Raw genomic sequence first — 19,365 nt, 5'->3', positions numbered from 1 at the left:
GACGCCAACACACCACGCAATCCGCTACCGGCAAAGACAGGTGATGTACCACTACCAACGTTGCACATGGGATCCTGACCGTTCATTAAGTGGTACCGATCCGATTAATTTCTGGACATGGGTCCATTCAAGGTGGGGCTCAACAGACCAAGGGTACGGATCACTGAACCCATTTGTACAGAATAGAATCACGATATTTGCCATGATTCACCAATAGTCACACACGCGACGCAAAAAAAAAAAACGAAAAGAAAAGAAAAAAAAGAAGAAGAAGAAGAAAAGGAACAAACTCTATAGCAGGAAGAGATTTGATTTCCACACTCTCTCTGTCATTTAAGCAAAAGCCCTGCAAACAAAAGAACCACAAAACTGTAGAAAATTGCATCACCTGCCATCATCATCATCTCTCTCCTCGTCTCCGTACAAAATCGCAAAATACCTAAAATAGTCCAAAACCCTAGCTCGAATCCAAACACTCACCGAAAGATAAGTACCGTGGAACCACGCTCGTGTGTGATATCGCCCACGTGTCAACATCAATAAGCAGGTCCTACATCTGATGAGCGTGGCCGGGGGCTGCCTGACGCCCCCTCGAGAACCAGATCAGCGAATTAACTCCAATAACGAAGCTGAAGGACCAAGACCCACGCGCCAAGAGAAACACAGCTCTGGTGAAGAATACAAGGCCCGTAACGATGGAGAGGGCGAACATTGCTTCAGAAGTCCTGGCCTGAGGGAGGAAACCAGCCCAAATGGCGAGTGTTAGTTCTGCGAAGAATCTGGTGGCGCAGAAGGCGAAGCTACTCAATGTTTCTGCAGCATCTTCCAATCCCTCTGAATATGCATACCCTATCACAGAGACATCCAAGCAGAAGATGAAGAGATAGAAGAAGATCTTGAGAGTCTGGCGAACCATTTCTCTCTCTTCTACTCCATTCCTCCTTCTTATTCGTCCTGCGGCTACCAGCTCGTAGAGGACCTGCAATGGCATTCTGTTATAAGAGAGAGAGAGAGAGAGAGAGAGAGAGAGAGGATTCCGTATTCAGGGAATAAAATAGGAAAACTTTGATACTCTGGCAGAGTATGTTGATACGCTGCCACTATAACTTTTTACACGTGGAATTCTGTTTAATAAATTAAACCGCATAAATTGTGGGTCTTAATTTCGATTATTGATTTATTATAAATATAGATTATTTGATTGTACATAAATTCCCGATTGACTGGAAGTCTGGAATGAAAATATTCGGAGGCTGTTTTCTAACCGTTCAACAAGTCTTACTTTGGACTTAAATCTTATTTGCATTGGTTTCCAAAATTTGAACCGTTTGATCTGAATTACTTTATGCCAAGTGTACAACTACTGAGTGCCTGCGTATCGACTATCACGGCCTGGCCGAGTATCAACTATTAAGTAACTACGCATGAAAAACTTCAATGCTCTGGCAGAGTGGGATGAAGTATGCGCATGCACACAAAAGTTCGTACGCATGGGAAGGTGAAGTTAAAATTAAACCGTTCAGATAGTGAGACCCACTTTTGGTGGTCTGTAAAGCAAAGATTACACAGAAATGGTACCCTAACTGGTTGATAATTTGGTATATCGTGGACGGTCAAAATAAAATATAATTAATGGCTGGAATCCTCCAAACAAATCTCGTCCATCCATTAGGATCTTAAACGCCTAAGGGATTCACTGCCTCTGGAGGCCTGGCAAGCATCATGGGGTCTCAGCCGTTGATTGGCCCCTGATCAGATTTTGTTATGACCAGTAGGAATACCGCACTGGGGTCACCAGAAACCCAGCTATGAGGAATGATAGCATTTCTCTCTTGCAACTTTTCACATGCACACCACGTAATATTCGTTCGGTGCAAGCCGTACCAAAAGATCATCTGGTACGAAAATCAGACCAATCCACTCCTTGAGTGGGCCACCCCATACAATTTCGTATGATTGGATGTCCATTGATTTTGATGATTTGTCCAGTATTCCATCCAACCAGCGGACAGGCTTCTCTGATTTCGGCATTCGACAGTCAATTTTCTCCGATTTCTCCCTTGGACGGTCAATATTCTCCGATTTCCCCATCGGACGGTCGGTTTCCAGACACGCAATGCAAACCTCAGGCTCCAATACACCGCAAACAGCGACAAGATGATAAATACGGTCAGACCAACGTGGCCGCAGATGAAAAGGGAAAGAGACTGCGTGGTGTGCCACACACCACCGACCTCCATGGTGGGTTGATGTCACCAAGTAAAGTGGGCCCACAATGATGTATTTGTTATATCCACACCGTTAATGGCATGCGCACAAAAAATGAAGTAGATCTAAAACTCAAATGGACCACATCACTGGAAGGACCGGGGACAGTCACGCCCACCGTTGAAACCTTCCTCGGGCCAACCATGATTGTTATTTTACATCCAACCTCTTCACGAGGTCACATAGACCTAGATAAGGGGAAAAATCAAATATCGGTTTGATCCAAAAATTCTCTAGCCCAACAAGTTTTCAGTGGTAGGTGTTCAATTCCCACTTCTTTCTGCAGTGTGGTCCACTTGAGAATTGGATCTGCCTCATTTTTGGGCCATGCCGTAAAATGATCTCGCAAAATGGATGTACGGTGTGAATATAACACATACATCATGGTGAGGCCCACAGAACGCGGTGACCTCAACACACCACCAAGGTCGGTGGTCGGTGGTGTGGGGGCACACCACGCAATCCGCTTCCGATGAAAATTGAAAAGGGCCCTACAAAAGCCAGCAAGAGACACAAGGCGCCAGACCGCTGGGGCCAGGCCACTGCTCGGCTCTTCGTCCAGTAGACTGCAGAACCCAAAGAAATCAAAAGACCCGCCCTCAACATACAAATGCTTCTTCAATGGCCATCCATCCCATGGCCTACAGAAATCCAACGGTCTTGACTGGAGGGGATTAGCTGCGACGCCGACCTCACCCAAGACGGTGCGTCCCTTACGCGTGGCGCCTACCTTGATGTATGTATTCTACATCCAAGCTGTCCAGGCTTCAGTTTGGTTGCCTCTCTACAGTACACGCGACATTCATCCAGTCAATCTGGACCTTCCAAATAATGGGCCGTGGTACAAACACCACTCCATTTGAATTGAATTAATAGATTTTCCCTCACAAAAATCGAAACAGTAACGATTTTCACTGTGATAATCCATTTAATGCCAAAAGAAAAAAAAACAGCTGTGTGATTTTTTTACCATGGATCATCCATGGTGGGCCCCACCTGATGGCATCGACGATGCAACTGTGTACCGTAGAGGCACATGACAAAACGTGTCAGAGCTACGCATCAGGAATATGGACGTACGTTCATCTGATCGATGGCCCAAAATCAGGTTGATCGGTCCCATCATCATGTGGGCCACTACGCACCTGAAGAAAACAAGCAGTTATGAAGATTGACCAGCAACCCACTAAACACGAGTGGACCATCTAGCAACCATATTAGCCTGGTGTTCGAACCACAGAAATATACAGTGCGGCCCACCAGATGAAGGGAAGAGATAGAGATCAAAACAAGAATCCAATTCCAAACTTTTTACCGTCCGTAACCATGCCAAGTGATGGATGAGATCATCATCTTGGTGTATTTTCCAACATGGGTCATCATCGGCGAGGACCCACTAGATATACGGGTCTGGACCCACCAGCCGCACCTTCTATGGGTTCCATGACACATACCCCTCGCCAAATCAAACACTTCACTGTTAGCCACCTCGCTAGGGAATCAATATGAAGACCTAGCGTTGAAACGAGGTATCTTTCACTCAGTCTACCACTTGAGCTAGGAATCGATACGAAGACCTCAGCATTGAAACGAGGTATCTTTCACTCAGGCCACCACTTGAGCTATGGATGGTGTTAGTGACAGGGAAGTCCTGTATGAGTAACGAACCTATATATATATATATATATATACACACATCCACTACCTCTCCATTTGGTGGGACCTCTACCACGCCCAGGACCCTGATGCCACCGCCTTTGAATGGTCGGAACTCCATGTTGTCGTCTGATTATCTCCTAGTAGCTGTCATCTATATCCACGCAAGCTAACCTAGGTAAGTATTTTCCCGAACAAAAGTTCATCTCTTACACTTGTATTTTGATAATTATCAATGGTTAGATATTGTTTTCTATGGTGTTGTCCACCTGATGTGTAGATAGGGCTGATTGTTGTAATAAGTCATCTTCATAGTGGGGCCAACCTATTGGAAGGATAGATTCCTCGTGCACTTAATAGGTTGGCAGCTATCCACTGAGGGGACCGTACCTTGTGGTCCAACCAGTTGGACGTAAGACTTCCATAAAAATTACATTTTCAGGTCTTTAATGTCAGGATCTATACATGAAGGGCCTTTGAGGATGATGTGATCTATATAAAAATTAGGTCACACAGACCTCGATAAAGGAAAATACAAATATCAGTTTGATCCAAAACTTTTGTGACTTGAGGTAAGTTTTTAACGGTGAGAGTTCAATTGCCACTGTTTCGTAGTATGGTCCACTTGTGATTTCTATCTGCGTCATTTTGAGCTCATGCCTTACAATGATCCGGCAAAATGGATGGAGGGCTTGGATAAAAATACATCATGGTGGAGCCCGCATAGGCAGTCTGCGTCCATTCATCAAGTAGGGCGCACTGAAAGCGAGGGTAACGCAATAATCAAGAGAGGCTAAAGGCCATATTAACATCAGAATAAGGACACATCATATCAAGATCGAGGGAAAGACCAGTGGCGGATGACGCTTGATGGGAAGGAATGTGGCATTACGTTAATTCAAGAGAAAAACTTCAATACTCCGGCAGTGTGATGGATGATACGCGGGCACTTATAAATTACTTGGAAATTGCGCATGCGGCATACAAGTGGTAAAACACCATCCAAATTATGGTATCCAGTATAGATCTATCATGAAAAAAAAAAAAAAACTTATTCAATTATTTAACTATTAGATTTGTGGACATTTATTGGACGGTCAAAATTGAGACAAAAAAATAAAAATCCAACGGTTCTATTTTCGAAAAAAAATAAAAATACATAACTAGAGGTTAGGATCGTTCAACCAATCCGACCTTGGGACTGTGACTTGGTGACAGTGGACTACACGATCTAGTCGGTTTTATTAGAGTAATATAGGCCGCATGTGCAATTTCCGAGTTCCTGCGTATCAACATCAGGCGCAGCCTGAGTATCATATAACTCCTCGGAAAACAAAGTTAAAGGTATAAATTGTAGAAACCATTCTGACTGAGTAACAGCTCCTATAGAAAAAAGAAAGTAACAGCTCCTGAGGGCTCACTTGGATACTACCAAGTAGCTAGTTTTTCTAACTTAGTTAATAAGTTATTTTTTTTAAAACTTACTCGGTATTTTTAACAAGTTACTTTTCTTAAATAAGTTAGTTTGATTGTTAAACTTAAATAAATAAATGTTTAGAAAATATTAATTTATTTATGTAAGTTATTATTTGTTGTTTTTTCACTTTCAAAAATAACTTATTTCCTTCATTTTCATTGATAACCATTCAGCTTCGAAAATTATTTAAGAAAATATGCTATTTATTGCCATGAACTCTTAAATACATAAGATTGTAAAATCATCCAATGAATGGATAGATGATCTACTGGGCCCCACATGATGACGGCCCACATCAAGGTAGCTCCACATGATGGACGATCCACATCAAGGGTCCGCTGCTAATGACGAATAACCCACATCCAATGTACCCACATCCAAGGTGAGCCCTACATGATGGGCAACCCACACAAAAGATAAGCTCCACATGATGGACAACCCACATCAAAGGTGGACCCCACATGATGGATAGTCCACATCAAAGGTCAGCCTAATAATGAGTGGCCCATATCCAAGGCAGGTCCCACTTAATGGATAGCCCACATAGGAGCTGGGCCATATGATGGATGGTCCACATCAAAGGGGGGCTCACATGTTGGATAACTAACATCAAAGGTGGGCTCTATCTAATAAACCGTGCACATTGAAGGTCGACCCCTAATGATGAATGGCCTACAACCAAGGTGGGCCCTACATGACGGACGACACACATCAAAGGTGGGGCCCACACAATGAAGGATCATCATCAAAGGTTGGCTCCACAAGATGGATGGTGAATGTGAGGTGACCAAATAGACTATCAAATTAATTACTTATAATATTGGAAACCAAATATACTTTTCTACTTTCTAGATGATAAATATATTATTTACCAAATATACTTATCCGTTGATTCAATATAAAGTAAGTACATTACTTACGGCATAAATAGCCTTTCTAAAATAACCTACTATGCAAATCAATCCGAACTTTTGATTAGGGGTGTACACGAACGGAGCTACCTCGGTTAGCTCGCTCGACTCAACTCGAAAAAGCTTGATTCAACTCGGTTTGAAGCTGAGTTTGAGCCGAGTCGAGCTGATTTTTTGAGCTCAAAAATGAGTTCGAGCAAGCCCCAGCTCAACTCGACTCGGATCGATTCCAGCTCGAATTGAACTTGGATCGAACTAGTTCGGTGACTCGGTTACTTTGCCATTGATGTTGCTCACCAACTGTTTGATAAAATGCCTCAACGAAATATGGTTGGTGGCAAGGAAGGTATGTACATGAAACAAATACCCTTTTTTTTTTTCTTTTTTTTTTTAATGTTACTTAGAAGGTGTTTGAGAAAATACCTATAAAACCATTGCTCCTGTTTGTAAAACAGTAGGATCTTGAAGTTGCAGTTCAAGTGTTTGTGGAAATGCCTCAATGGTGAACTGGGCTCGATCTTGGCTCGAACTCGGCCCGAGTTGGCCCCCTGACTGAACCGAGCCGAGCTGGCCAGTCAGGCTTGAGGACCGAGCCGAGCCGAGTTCGAGCTGAGGTCAGTCACTGTTCGAGCTGAGTCGAGCTGAGGCCAGCTCGACTCAGTTCGACTCGATGTACGCCCCCACTTCTGATTCGTGAGCCACACTTTCTTTCGTATACAATGCCTAGTCAGCGGACCAACATTACTGTAGTTCCACGGCATGTCGACAGCGTGTTCTGCCTGATGAGTGGCTCAGATTCCTGACACGTGTTCCCTACCTCATCTCTGACACCTTGACACATGTTCCATTCCCATGCAAAACGCAAAACTACGGGCACCTGGAAACGTACATGCTGCGTACAACAATCCACTGCGTATCACTAATCACTTTCCAAACATGTTTATTGAGAATCAGTTATGCCTGAGCAATTCTAATTAGGGTTTTCCCAACGTTAGACAACTTCTCCAAAGCTTTTAAATGATAGACAGCCTCCAATCAGCAATCTGAACAGTTCATTCAATAGTAACATTGGCCAAGCCATGGTGCAAAAATAAAACACATAGGATGACCCTAAACGACGGATCAATAGCATTAAAAATGAAAAGCCAAGATTAAGCGCAAAACAAAATAGGTTGAACCAACATCTTGAAACATCTTTTTTAATTGATCTCTTTGTATTGTTTATGAATCTAAAGTAGCATTTTGGTTTGATGATTCTAAGTTTGAAATCCATTAAAAATGAGATGGTCATAACAAAATTGGACCCATTCAAAGGGTTAGATCATCTGCTCAGTGTGATTCTTGCACCATGGGCTTGCTCCCTCTGATACCATTGAATGAGCGGTCCTGATTCATGATGGAACACCCCACGTGTAATTTAAAAGGTTCAGGGTGAATGTTTGAGGACTATAGCCAGAACCCTTTTTTTTTTTTTAATGAATCCAAATACCATTTATTGAATCCTTCATTCTCTGATAATCTAAGGGGCCATTTGTATCATAAATTACTTTCCCTAAGCTATTTATGCCTCAAGTAACTCATTTTGGTTTCTACTTATTCAGTAGATGAGTTTATTTAGTAAACAACATGCTTGTCAGCAAAGAAGTAAGAAAGTATGTTTGATTTTCAACATCACTTGAGTACTTATCCCTCAAGTTTATTTCATCCACCTTTAAAAAGTACCTATGAGGATAAGTAATTTTTATCACATAAGTTACTTTTATAATGATGCTTACCAAACTAATTTAAGTTAAAAAATTAACTTACTAAAGTTAATAGATTACTTATTAGGTGGTATCCAAATGGGTTGGTACTACAAAAAAAAGTATATTTTTTAACTCACGTAAGTTAATAAGTTATCTTTTTTTAGTTTGGTTGTTAAACTTAAATAAGTAGTTTTTAAGAAAAACTATTTTTTTTTTAATCCTTTTTTATTGCTTTTCTGCTTTTAAAATTACTTATTTTCAACGTTTTTTGTTTTTAATGGGTGAGGCGGCAACTTAGAAATATTTTTAAGGGAACATGCTCTCTGTAGCAATGAAGCCCTAATGAGATGGGAACCATTCATTTCAGGGGTATATTCTAATCATTGCCTACAAGGATGGTAGGATCAAAAGGGTCATCAGATGGTCTAATCAATGGAAATTTCAACTCCCCCGGTAGAGCGCACAAGATCATCCCATCTATGAAAATTGTGCCATTTGAACGGTTAGAAAATCTTGTGTACGTGTAGCACATCCATGAGCTAACTAAGACCATTTATCTGGAGGGTCATCATGTGCATATTGTACTGTCCCAAAATAAATGCAATCGAATTACAATGGTTGTCCAACCGGTGGGGACTATAATTGGACAGTTGACATACTTGAACAAAAGGCAAAGCAACAATCAAGAACTAACAATGAAAAACCACACCAATGAGCACTACAACCAACGACCACCACAGCCTATCCACATACGACCCATTAGATCAATGGCCTAAAACAAAGTTGTTACTTCCATTGAATGGCCCACACATATGCATTGATGTGGGCAGTGGACCAACCTGATCTTTTGGACCAGGGCACATGACGGGCCTGCTTGATGAATGGAGAGATCTAGCACATTTGGGTTGAGTCCCACCAGAAGTGGATATGGATGAATGGATGAGATCTCTACCTGTGACATGTTGGCACTTTGTCACGTTGTAGATTTATAGTTGACAAATCCATAGATACAAATGATGAATGGCCCGCATCCACGGCTGGCCCCAAATGATGGATGCCCCACATCGTAGATGGGAACCACACGATGGACAATCCATGACAAAGGTGGGCTCCATATGATGGTCGGTGGATATTGGAGGGTCCCGCATGATGGACAATAACATTGATGGTGGGCCCTACATAATGGACAGTACACATCAAAGGTCAGCCCCTACCGATGAATGGCCCACATCCAAGGTGGGCCCTGCATGATGGACGGCCCACATCTAAGGTGGGGCCACAATGAACGGTCCACATCGAAGGTTTTGCCCACATGATGAACAGTGGATGTGAGGGGCGGGCAATCATACTCGAGACATAAATACTAATGATATTGGAAACCAAACATGCTTTTCTACTTTATGGCAGCTAAGTATGTTATTTACTAAACACATTTATCTCCTTAACAAGGAGAAACCAAGATAAGTAACTTATGACGTAAGTAGCTTACCTAAAGTAACTTACAAACCAAAGGCCCTATAAGAGACTTAATGCTACATGTATTGCCCAAACACAAGCCCCCATACCTTCACTTGTTACAGCATTATAATTTATAGGAAAAGAAGTTGCATTCACAATTCAATTCAGTAGTGAATCCATACCTGATGAGGTTATCAAATCCCACATGTGAGTCTGGCCTCGCCACCACATGTGGCATTTAAACCCATACATCATGTGAATCTCTTCAGGAAGATGCCCTGGAACAAGAATCATGCTGGTCCTCATTCAGTGGGCCACACATCCACGTTGAATGTTGACTTCTGTTAGTCTGCATTTTTTCGACTGTCAATTTTTTTTTTTGTGGATTTGGGGCCCATATTATGAGTGGATCAAAGATGGCTCCAGATTGCAGATGCATTAATTTGAAGTTATACTTCAAAGCAGATGCAATTGCATTAATTTGCAACTGCATTGATTTGAAGTTGGGCTTGAAAGAAATGCAACAACCACTTCTTTTTTATTTCTTTTTCTTTTCTTTTCTTTTTTTGGAAAGGTAAATGCAAGTACCACTAGAAGGCTCTTTTCCTCATTGTGGATACTTGGAGACATCAACAGCCGTTTCAGTTGTGATTCACAATTCAATTCAGGCCATGCATCTTAAATAGGCCACTAGACTTCATTACTCAAATCAAACGGTCATTGCTAATCAAGCACCTAGTCATGATGTACTTTTCTATCGATTTCAAACCCCTGAAATATAGATAAAATAATGAATTTGCAGGATGTAAAAAAAAAATAAAAAAATGCAACAACAAAGACAAATCCAACGATTTCTGATTGTGAAATGGATGCTAAAAAGACCCTCCTAAAATGCAGTGCTTGTCTCTGATCAGGCATCGATTGAGAGGACAATATTCCCCAGATCAATATAATAGTTTGACATGAGAACCCCCCCAAAAAAAAAAAAACCAACAGAGAGCGAGAGAGAGAGAGAGAGAGAGAGAGAGAGTTGGGCATACGTAAATCAGCCTACCCTTTAATTTAACCAAAACAAAAAACAAAAAGGGCTGATTACCTGGACGACCCATTTCTGAGAAGTGCTTGCACAGCTTCGATTGCCCACCCACATCAATAGCTCATGTCACATGTACATTTCATGCAGATCAAGTGATAGATGACTTGCAAATTGGACACGATGTTCTCCTTCTGAGCCATGGATCAATGCACTGCAATTCCAAGACACAACATCAGATACCTAGCAGCACAAAAGAGGAACTATCAACTACTGGCTACAACCATTTGGGTTCGAACTTCACATGCAGCCTAGCCCAAGTACCAAATATCCAAGTGTGGGACATCTGGAACATGCATTAGGTGGGTCCCACAATGATGATAACCTCGTACAAAAACCCAACCAGTCCACTTATAAGCTGGGCTGCATGTATATGTTGAATCAGACTGTCAGCAGTTACGATGCAGATTGACTAATGTTTTTGTACACAGTGGCCTGCCAGACAGGTGGGCTAGCCTGATCTTTGTGTGGTGCAAATTGCATGGCTCTGCTGTCCTACAAGATATGAAAAAGCGTGAGATGCACGTAACGTGCAACAGGTTTTAGGTGATCATTCCTCCAAAGCAAAAGTCCAATTTCATGTTTGCAAAGATGATAAGTTTCCACCTCTTTGTGAAATTTATGTAAGCATGGTAAATGGCGGATCGTATCTCCAGTGGACGGGGTTTCAAGGCAGATAGCACATGCTTCTTCAAAATTATCAGTCTGCACATGACATGACAAGCAGTAAATAAATAGATTTAAAAAATAAAAAATAAATTTAAAAAAAAACAAAAAATAAAAAAACATATGATAAAAATGACCTTCAACTAATGCCTACACAACACAAGAAGCAATTATTACCTGGATTGTTGACTCTGGCAGGCTGTTGATCTGATTGAGAGATGCACCAACATGCTGATGGTTGTCATCGTCAAGAGCCAGTAACATCTCATAGTCATTCCTGCAAACGCAAGAATAACCTAGATCCATCAAACAATGCTTCACAAAAAATCGATCTCTTCATTTTGGAGAATCATATTAGTTAAAAATTTAAAATTTAAAATTTAAAAAAAAAATTTAAAAGAAACAGTTCAGCATAGTCATATTGATTTAGTCAGTCATCTAAAATTTAAATTCTTGGATACAATGCCACACTGCCAAACACAACACGAAGTAACAGTGGTAAAAATAAAACATAGATGTGGGGTAGTAAGAGAACAAAGAATTTTGGTGACCATGATTACTTTGTGGTAGTAAATATGAGGCTGTGACTCCAGCTGCAAGAAAGTTGGGAGTTGTTGTATCTGAGTTGTTATGAATGTATCTTCTATCCTGGGCCCCCCTTTTTTTTTGTTCCCAGGTTTTGAATTAAACGTGCTTCTTTTAATACAATTTTGTTAAATCATTGCTCAAGGGGAAAAAAAAAGGCCCAAAACAAGCATAAAACGTGAGGGAAGCACCCATCCTTTAACCAGACAATCAAAGTAAAAGAATCATTTTAAATACAGAGGATTCCTACCCTTTACCAACATGACTTCATCTTATAATCTTAAAGTTCCAACAGTGTCAATCTTGCCCAAATATTTACAAGAAAAACAAAGCTGACAATAGGGTCAGCAGGTTCGAGATCTGAAGAAAAACATGAGCAGCGGGATATGTAAAAATCCATCATGGCAATTGATAAGAAGAGCCAGTAAATAAACTGGTTCAAGCAATATCTGCTTTTAAGCAAAACATCTGCCAAAGAATTAGCACCCTTCAACACATGCCTAAAGGAGACCAATGTCAAAATTTTCATATTCTTAATCTCATTCACTACACATGCACAATTCAACTGCACCAGGCAGTTCCCAGGAGCCTAAACAATGGCAATCTTAGGGTTGCCTTCAATAATCAATATTTTTGAAGGGAAACCAAATTTATTTAGCAAATGAAGGATGATAAGGCATCATCTGAATACAGAAGAAAGGGGTGACCCCCCAACAACCCTTCAAAAGCCTAAAGAAATGCAACGCCAGATTCAGCCCAATCAATTACAAAACCCCTTAGCTTTTACAAACACCACTTCAGCCTGACTGGATTTCTCCCTGAAAGTAAGATTGTTGCATTCCTGCAACACCGTCCAAAGGATGGCCAGCAGTACATGTGAGCCACACTAATAAGCTCCTCTTTTTCTCCATCTACAACCATACCAAGCATTTAGGAGGTCCCCAACTGATTGTGGCATTACCCACTCCATTTTGAACAGAGAAAGTAACTTCCAGCAGATATACAAAGAGAAGGGACAGTGAATGAGCAGATGATTGATTGACTCTGCATCCCCAAGGCAAAAGACACGAGCATTCACAGTAGGGATATTCCTTTTTCGGAGGTTATCCATCATCAGCACTTTCTTCTTCCCCACCAACCAAGCGAAAGCAAAGACCCGAGGAGGAGAATTGGACACTCCCGGAACATGTATATATATATATATATATATATATACCAAAAACTAGAGTCGTGGGGGAACCTAACTGCATTAGGGAGAGGTAGGCCGATCTCTAAGATGTGATTCGGAGGTGGGTGACAAGTGGTGCAGGGTTGGCCGTTCTTCCTCAGCCAAAAACTGATAGCTTCTTCACCTTTGAACCTCCAAATTAAAGAAACAGGCTCTGGGCCTTGAGTGATGAAGTACTCCATGCAAGCCAAGTAGAAAGATTTCACCGAAAATCTTTCCATGTTGTCTACTTGCCGCACCCAATTGTCCTGATTTGAAGGAACAATGTCCACTTTCTGGATAATTGACATGAGAGTAGAGAACTCTCCTGCACTGGTCAGATTACAGCATAAAGTAGAAGCCCACACCACATTTCCACCCATAACCAATACAAGAAGAAGAGATGAACACCCATCTAGCTAGCCAAAAGTTCTTCCACGTTTGATTTGGCAAACAAAAGAAAACACTTCTAAAAATCCAATTGAAGAATCTGCAGACAAAGTGACCTTGATTTGGATTTAACAGTGTAGGAAATACAAAAAAGGATCTGTCCAAATATCAAGTAAACTTGAACTCCAGAAATCATCAAGACAGGTCAGGTCAAAAACTCACCAAATAGACACCCATTCAACAAAGAACACATACCTAGTTTGCTAAATTAAAATAGCAAAACAAGTCGTTAATAAATTAACAATCTTCAATTAATCCGGGACCATGTCCTTTCTTAAACCATAGGTCATCAAAACTTTTTTTGCTATGTCCACCTGCATCCTTTTGACCTTACCCCTTGCCCTTTTAGAGCCTTTAACTTGAACCAACTCACTCCTAATAGTAGTTCTTGGTCTCTGTTGCACATGGCTAAACAATCTAAGTCGACCTTCCCTCATCTAATTACCTATTGGTACTTACTCCTAAGTTCCCCCGAATGCATTCATATCTAAGTCTATCCTTCCTCATCTTGCCACCCATCCATCTCAACATCCCCATTTGAGCCACATTCATCCTATGAACATGTTGTTCCGTGACGGCCAAACATGCTAATTAATGGTTATAGAGCAAAAACAACCATCAATTCCACTATGAGAGATTACCATGAGAGCTAACCCAATAAATGACAGGCTCCTAGGAGAAATTACAAAAAAAAATTAAAAATTTAAAAAAAAAAAAAGAAAAAAAAAGACCAGGGTAGGATTTAGTGGCAATATTGTCACAGAATGGATTGCACAACTACACCCAAATAGGAATCTGGACTCTGGAGTAGGTCCACGTTCTAAACCAATATCCTGTTGGCTGTGAAAAGAAAGCAAAAACGGCTAAGAGACTCATCATCGAACCAGATGTTAATGAAGTCCACTGTATGGATTGGCTGGCTGCATAATGAGGAACTAAAACAGGCATGTGGGAAGAGGCCCACACCACAGTCACCAGACATGGAAAATGGTTACTGGTTCAGGGATGGAGTCATGAAAAGGCTATCTGATATTGTTTTTTTCTTTTTTCTCTTTTTTGCTAGAAAACATAATTGTGGGATTAATTCTAACATCATCATCATTATAGTAAGAAGGCAGGTTCCATGGGGACGACCCATGCTTGAAGGGCTATCAACGATCTGGTCTGCATGCAACAACAAAATGTTTTTGCAATAAATTGAGAAGGCCAGATGAGGGTGGTTGGTTGGGCTCAGAAAAGAAAAATAAACATCTTAGACAAAAAGAGAAGTGACTTGGACTGGGAGTTTTGAGACGGGAAAGGCAGGGCTCAATCCAGGAGAAAGGAAACATAGAAGGCTTCTTGCTTCAACGGGCTCTCTAGCTGCCTCTATCACTTAACTCTTGTCACAAACATTTGCTCACCAGCATATGAATCAAAGTCAGTGATTCCTTTCTCACCTTCCAATAAATTACCTTTCATCATCCTCATTATATAAGCCTTATCCCAATTACTTAGGGTCAGCTTCGCTGTTTTCAAAAAAAAATTAATTAGGTCAGATACATGAATCCATGCTGCCATTCCACTCTATCAAAGATCATGCTTTCAGTTAGACCATACAGGTCAGTAGGTCTTTTCTTACTACCTCCATCCATGTCCTTTGGGCCTTCCTCTTGCCCTTTTAGAACCATCAATTTGTATGTTGTACCCACTCACTCCTCCTAACCAGTGTGGATCTTGGTCTTCGTTGCACATGACCAAACCATCTAAGACTACTTTCCCTCATCTACCTATTGTTGCTACTCCAAAGTTCCCTCAAATGCATTCATTTCCAATTCTATCGTTCCTTGTCCTGTAACTCATCCATCTCAACATCCTCATTTCAGCTACACCCATCCTATGAACATGTTGTTCCTTTACTGCCCAACATTCCTTCCCTATATGCATGGCAAATCTTATAGCTATCCTATAAAATTGCAAGCATTCGAGTCATCCCCCATCCTAAGAAGGACAATCCCCAATCAAATCATAAATACATGGTCCTACACACACCAAGATTCTGCCCAACATTCCTTCCCTATATGCATGGCCGATCTTATAGCTATCCTATAAAATTGCAAAGCATTCGATTCATCCCCCATCCTTAGAAGGACTATCCCCTATCAAATCATAAATACATGGTCCTACACGCCACGAATCTTGCAGGTAAGCAACATGTATGTTTGCCAACAAGCACAGCCCATCAAGTGTCCCGTTGCGGTAACAGTAGGCGTAACAGTGCCCACCATTACATATACGGTGTAACGGCTGTTACGCCCCCTGTATCGGTCAGAATTATTTTTTTTGTCAAAATAATCTAAAAAAATATCTATTAAATCCAAAAAAAAATCTGAATATTCCAAATATGCATTCATTTATGATTTTGAACATGTTTATGGTAGTGTAACGGTCCACTCTTTGGTTAGAAAGTTGTATCGAAGAGAGCGTATGGTAACTAACATCTCCATACAATCTCAGATAGACCACTAGTGGGTGAGGCCCTGAACGTGGAGCCCACCTTGATGTATGTGTTGTATATCCATGCCGTCGATTTGTTTTGCTAACTCATTTTAAGGCATGGTCTAAAAAATGAGGCAGATTCAAATCTCGGGTGGACCACACAATAAGAAATAGTTGTTATTGAACGTTCGCTATTAAAAACTTCCTACGGTCCACTTTAATATTTATTGGCCATCCAACCTGTTGATTATGTTATATAGACCTGAATGAAGGGAAAACACAAATCTCAGCTTGATCTGAAACTTTTGTGGCCTCCAAGAAGTTTTTAATGGTTAGCGTTCAATCACCACTGTTTCCTGTGATGTGGTCCACCAGCCTCCTTTTTTAGCTCATACCAAAAAATGATCTGGCAAAATGGATGGACGGCATGGATAAAACCCATACATCATGATGGGGCCCTAGGCAATCTGTGGGTGAGGCCGTGAGCATAGGGCCCACCTCAATGTATGTGTTGTAGATCCATGTTGTACATCTGTTTTTCCATCTCATTTTATGGCATGGTCCCAAAAATGAAGCGAGTGCACATCTCAGGTGGACTGCACCATATGAAAAGGTGGTCGTAGAACACCCACCATTAAAACTTGCCAAGGTCCAATGTAATGTTTATTTGCCATCCAACATGTTGATAAGGTCCAATGGACCTAGATGAAAGGGAAAACACAAATAGCAGCTTGATGCAAACCTGTGGCCCCCAAGAAGTTTTTAAAGGTGAAAATTCAATCCATGTGATCACTTGAGATTTGGATCTGCTTCGTTTTAGGGATTGTGCCCTAAAACTAGCTGGAAAAATTGATGGATGGCATGGATATACAACACATACATCAAGGTGGGTCCCACAAAACAGTGCGTGCATTTAGCATGAAATACCACCAGTTTTTTTTTTTAAAAAAAAAAACATGGCTGTTTCACGTAGCCTCCTCTCGTTTAAAGAGGACGCGGATTGGCTGGTGTACCACACACCACCGATGTGGCTGGTGTGTTGATGTCACCAAGTTCTGTGGGTCCCGTCATGAGGTATGAGTTATATCCAAATCGTCCGTCCACTTGGTGAGCTCGTCATAAGGTTACGCCGAAAAATAAGACAGATCCAATAATCAAGTGGATCACACTGTGAAAAGCAGTGGAGGATTGAACGCTTGCCATTGAAACCCTTTTTGGGGTCACAGAAATTTTGGATCAATATGATATTTGTTTTTTTTCTCTTCATCCAAGTCTGTGTGACCTTATGAACAGATTGGATGGAAAGTAAACGTTACAGTGGGCCCTACGAATGTTTTAACGGGGAAAATCATTGTCCCTACTGCTATTTGTGGTTTGGTCCACTTGAGCCTTGGAAATTGCTCATTTTTTGGATCAAGATCTAAAATGACCTCTCCAAATGGACGAACGGTGTAGATATGATAAAATATATCATTGTGGGGCCACTATAACTTTGATCTCCTTTGAACCTCGTGTCAGTGCGTCTTCGCATGACACGTACCCACACTAGCCAATCCGCTTACGTTTAAAGTGGAGAGAGAGAGAGAGAGAGAGAGAGAGAGAGAGAGAGAGAGAGAGAGAAAACGAGAAAAAGAGGGGGGAAAGAGGAGAGAGAGCCAGAGAGGAAAAAATATGAAAAAGAAGGGGAAAAAGAGTGGGGAGAGAGAGAGAGAGAGAGAGAGAGGGCATCACAGCCAGAAGAAGAAGAAGCGGAAGCGGATGAGGATCCGTAGCTGTAGTCGTAGCAACAGCATGCACAGCCACAACAGCTACAGCTGTAGCAGCAGCATCCGCAGCCATAGCCGTAGCCGCAGTAAAAGAAAAGGAAGTAACAAAGAACGTAAGTTCTTTTTTTTCTTTTTTGGATTTTTTTTTTAGTTTATTTTTTTTTCTCATTTTCTTTTCAGTTTTTTTATTTTTCTTTTTTCTGAAAACACTAATACGGGGTAATGGCCGTTATGGTCTATATCGGCTATTATGGTTTGCTTGTTCAAGGCCACCCCGTTTCAACCCCGTAACGCGTAATGGTATATGCCATTACTGTTATGTATCGGCTGATATGTAACCGATTTGGCACACCTTGCAGCCCATACTTTCTCTTTTCCATGTATCCCCAGTAGATGAGTTCATTGACCAAATTACAGGGCCAGACAATCTAATCCATGGGGCTGGCATGATGCATGGTTTGGCTGTCCTTTTCTCCAGCCAATTGGCACATATGTTTGCATGTGGAGGTGCTTCTGGGCAAAAGAAAACAAATTCTTAGTGAAAATCCATGTCCCACGAATTACAGGGTTCAACTCATCAATAAACGCATGGTTTTCTGATGCACAAGATTCCCTATATGTGGACCCTGTGGTTCTGAGATACAAACCATTAATATGTTTGGCCACTAATGGATGACTGATGTTTCAGAAACCTTCCAAGTTTAATGGAGCAAATCCTTATTTTTGCACCCAACAAATAGACGGTTAAGATAAAATATATATCAATGAAGCACATTAAACAATGGATGGGTCAAATATGCAAAGGCCATGCCCTTCTGATCTAGGAGATTTTCAGGGCATCCAAAGAAATCTGATTTTCTTTTAAATCTGATTGGGGCTAGTGGATGGGGGTTGTTTTGGTAACCTTCTTATTGGTGTTATACCAACCATTACTTTTGTGGACAAAAAAGTCAGAAATGATACACATACAATGAAGGGAAAGGTAAAATATATAGGGGTTATGATCTTCAAATCTGGGATATTTCCGGGGAATTCCCAACAACACATACTTTCGATGATATCAATGACTTGGATCATCCCAGCCAAGAAACCTGCGGACAGCAACCTGTATGTTTGCTAATGAGCAGGACTCAGATTTGTAAAAACAAGTGGTTAACTTCCCCTTTTGAAAACGAGAATGCTATTTGAGTTGTTGGACTCAGTTTCTTTTATTGAAGAGGAATGCTAATCCTAGATAAGATCTTCAAGCACCAAACCCAAACAAACACATGTAGCAATCGGGATCCAAGACGTTCATCAGATGGATACTTCAATGGATTTGTCCTATCCTAAAAGAAACAGCGAGCCCACTTATCAGGTGAGATACACATGTATATCAAGTGCAGGCCCTTGGGTGAGATACACACATATATCGAGTGTAGGCCCTTGGTTATCAATATTTTAACTATCGATTCTACTGCATTCACGTGTACCTGGCAATGGACAGGCAGGTAGGGCTCTCAATGGGTGCCCATATCCACGCGCAGCTAAAGTATTCGGCCTGATTTAATCAGATGTAGATCCAAATTTCAGGCCCAATTTTCTTTGGGAAATGGGAAACTAATC

General features: G+C 41.2%; 1 protein-coding gene across 9 annotated transcripts in view; it reads right to left on the bottom strand.

The window, feature by feature from the left end:
* Positions 1–270: 270 nt before the first annotated feature.
* Positions 271–19,365, bottom strand: part of LOC131245696 (uncharacterized) — a 31,446-nt gene continuing 12,351 nt past the window's right edge. For 2 of the 9 annotated variants that reach the window (XM_058245318.1, XM_058245314.1), the window contains exons 7-9: positions 11,452–11,551; positions 11,215–11,313; positions 10,786–11,103 (exon numbers count right to left, since the gene is read on the bottom strand). In XM_058245318.1, the coding sequence (XP_058101301.1) occupies positions 11,005–11,103; positions 11,215–11,313; positions 11,452–11,551 (298 nt within the window). In that variant the 3' untranslated portion in view covers positions 10,786–11,004. Of the gene's footprint in view, positions 980–7,021; positions 7,205–8,533; positions 9,010–10,187; positions 10,287–10,343; positions 10,763–10,784; positions 11,104–11,138; positions 11,314–11,451; positions 11,552–19,365 lie in introns of those variants that run through there. The other 7 variants (XR_009170952.1, XR_009170949.1, XR_009170950.1 and 4 more) reach the window with 7 other exon arrangements.

The sequence above is a fragment of the Magnolia sinica genome, chromosome 5, assembly GCF_029962835.1.
Source record: "Magnolia sinica isolate HGM2019 chromosome 5, MsV1, whole genome shotgun sequence".
NCBI classification, from domain to species: Eukaryota; Viridiplantae; Streptophyta; class Magnoliopsida; order Magnoliales; family Magnoliaceae; genus Magnolia; species Magnolia sinica.
The sequence above is the reverse complement of the archived record's forward strand: the minus strand, read 5'-3'. Positions and strand labels throughout refer to the sequence as shown.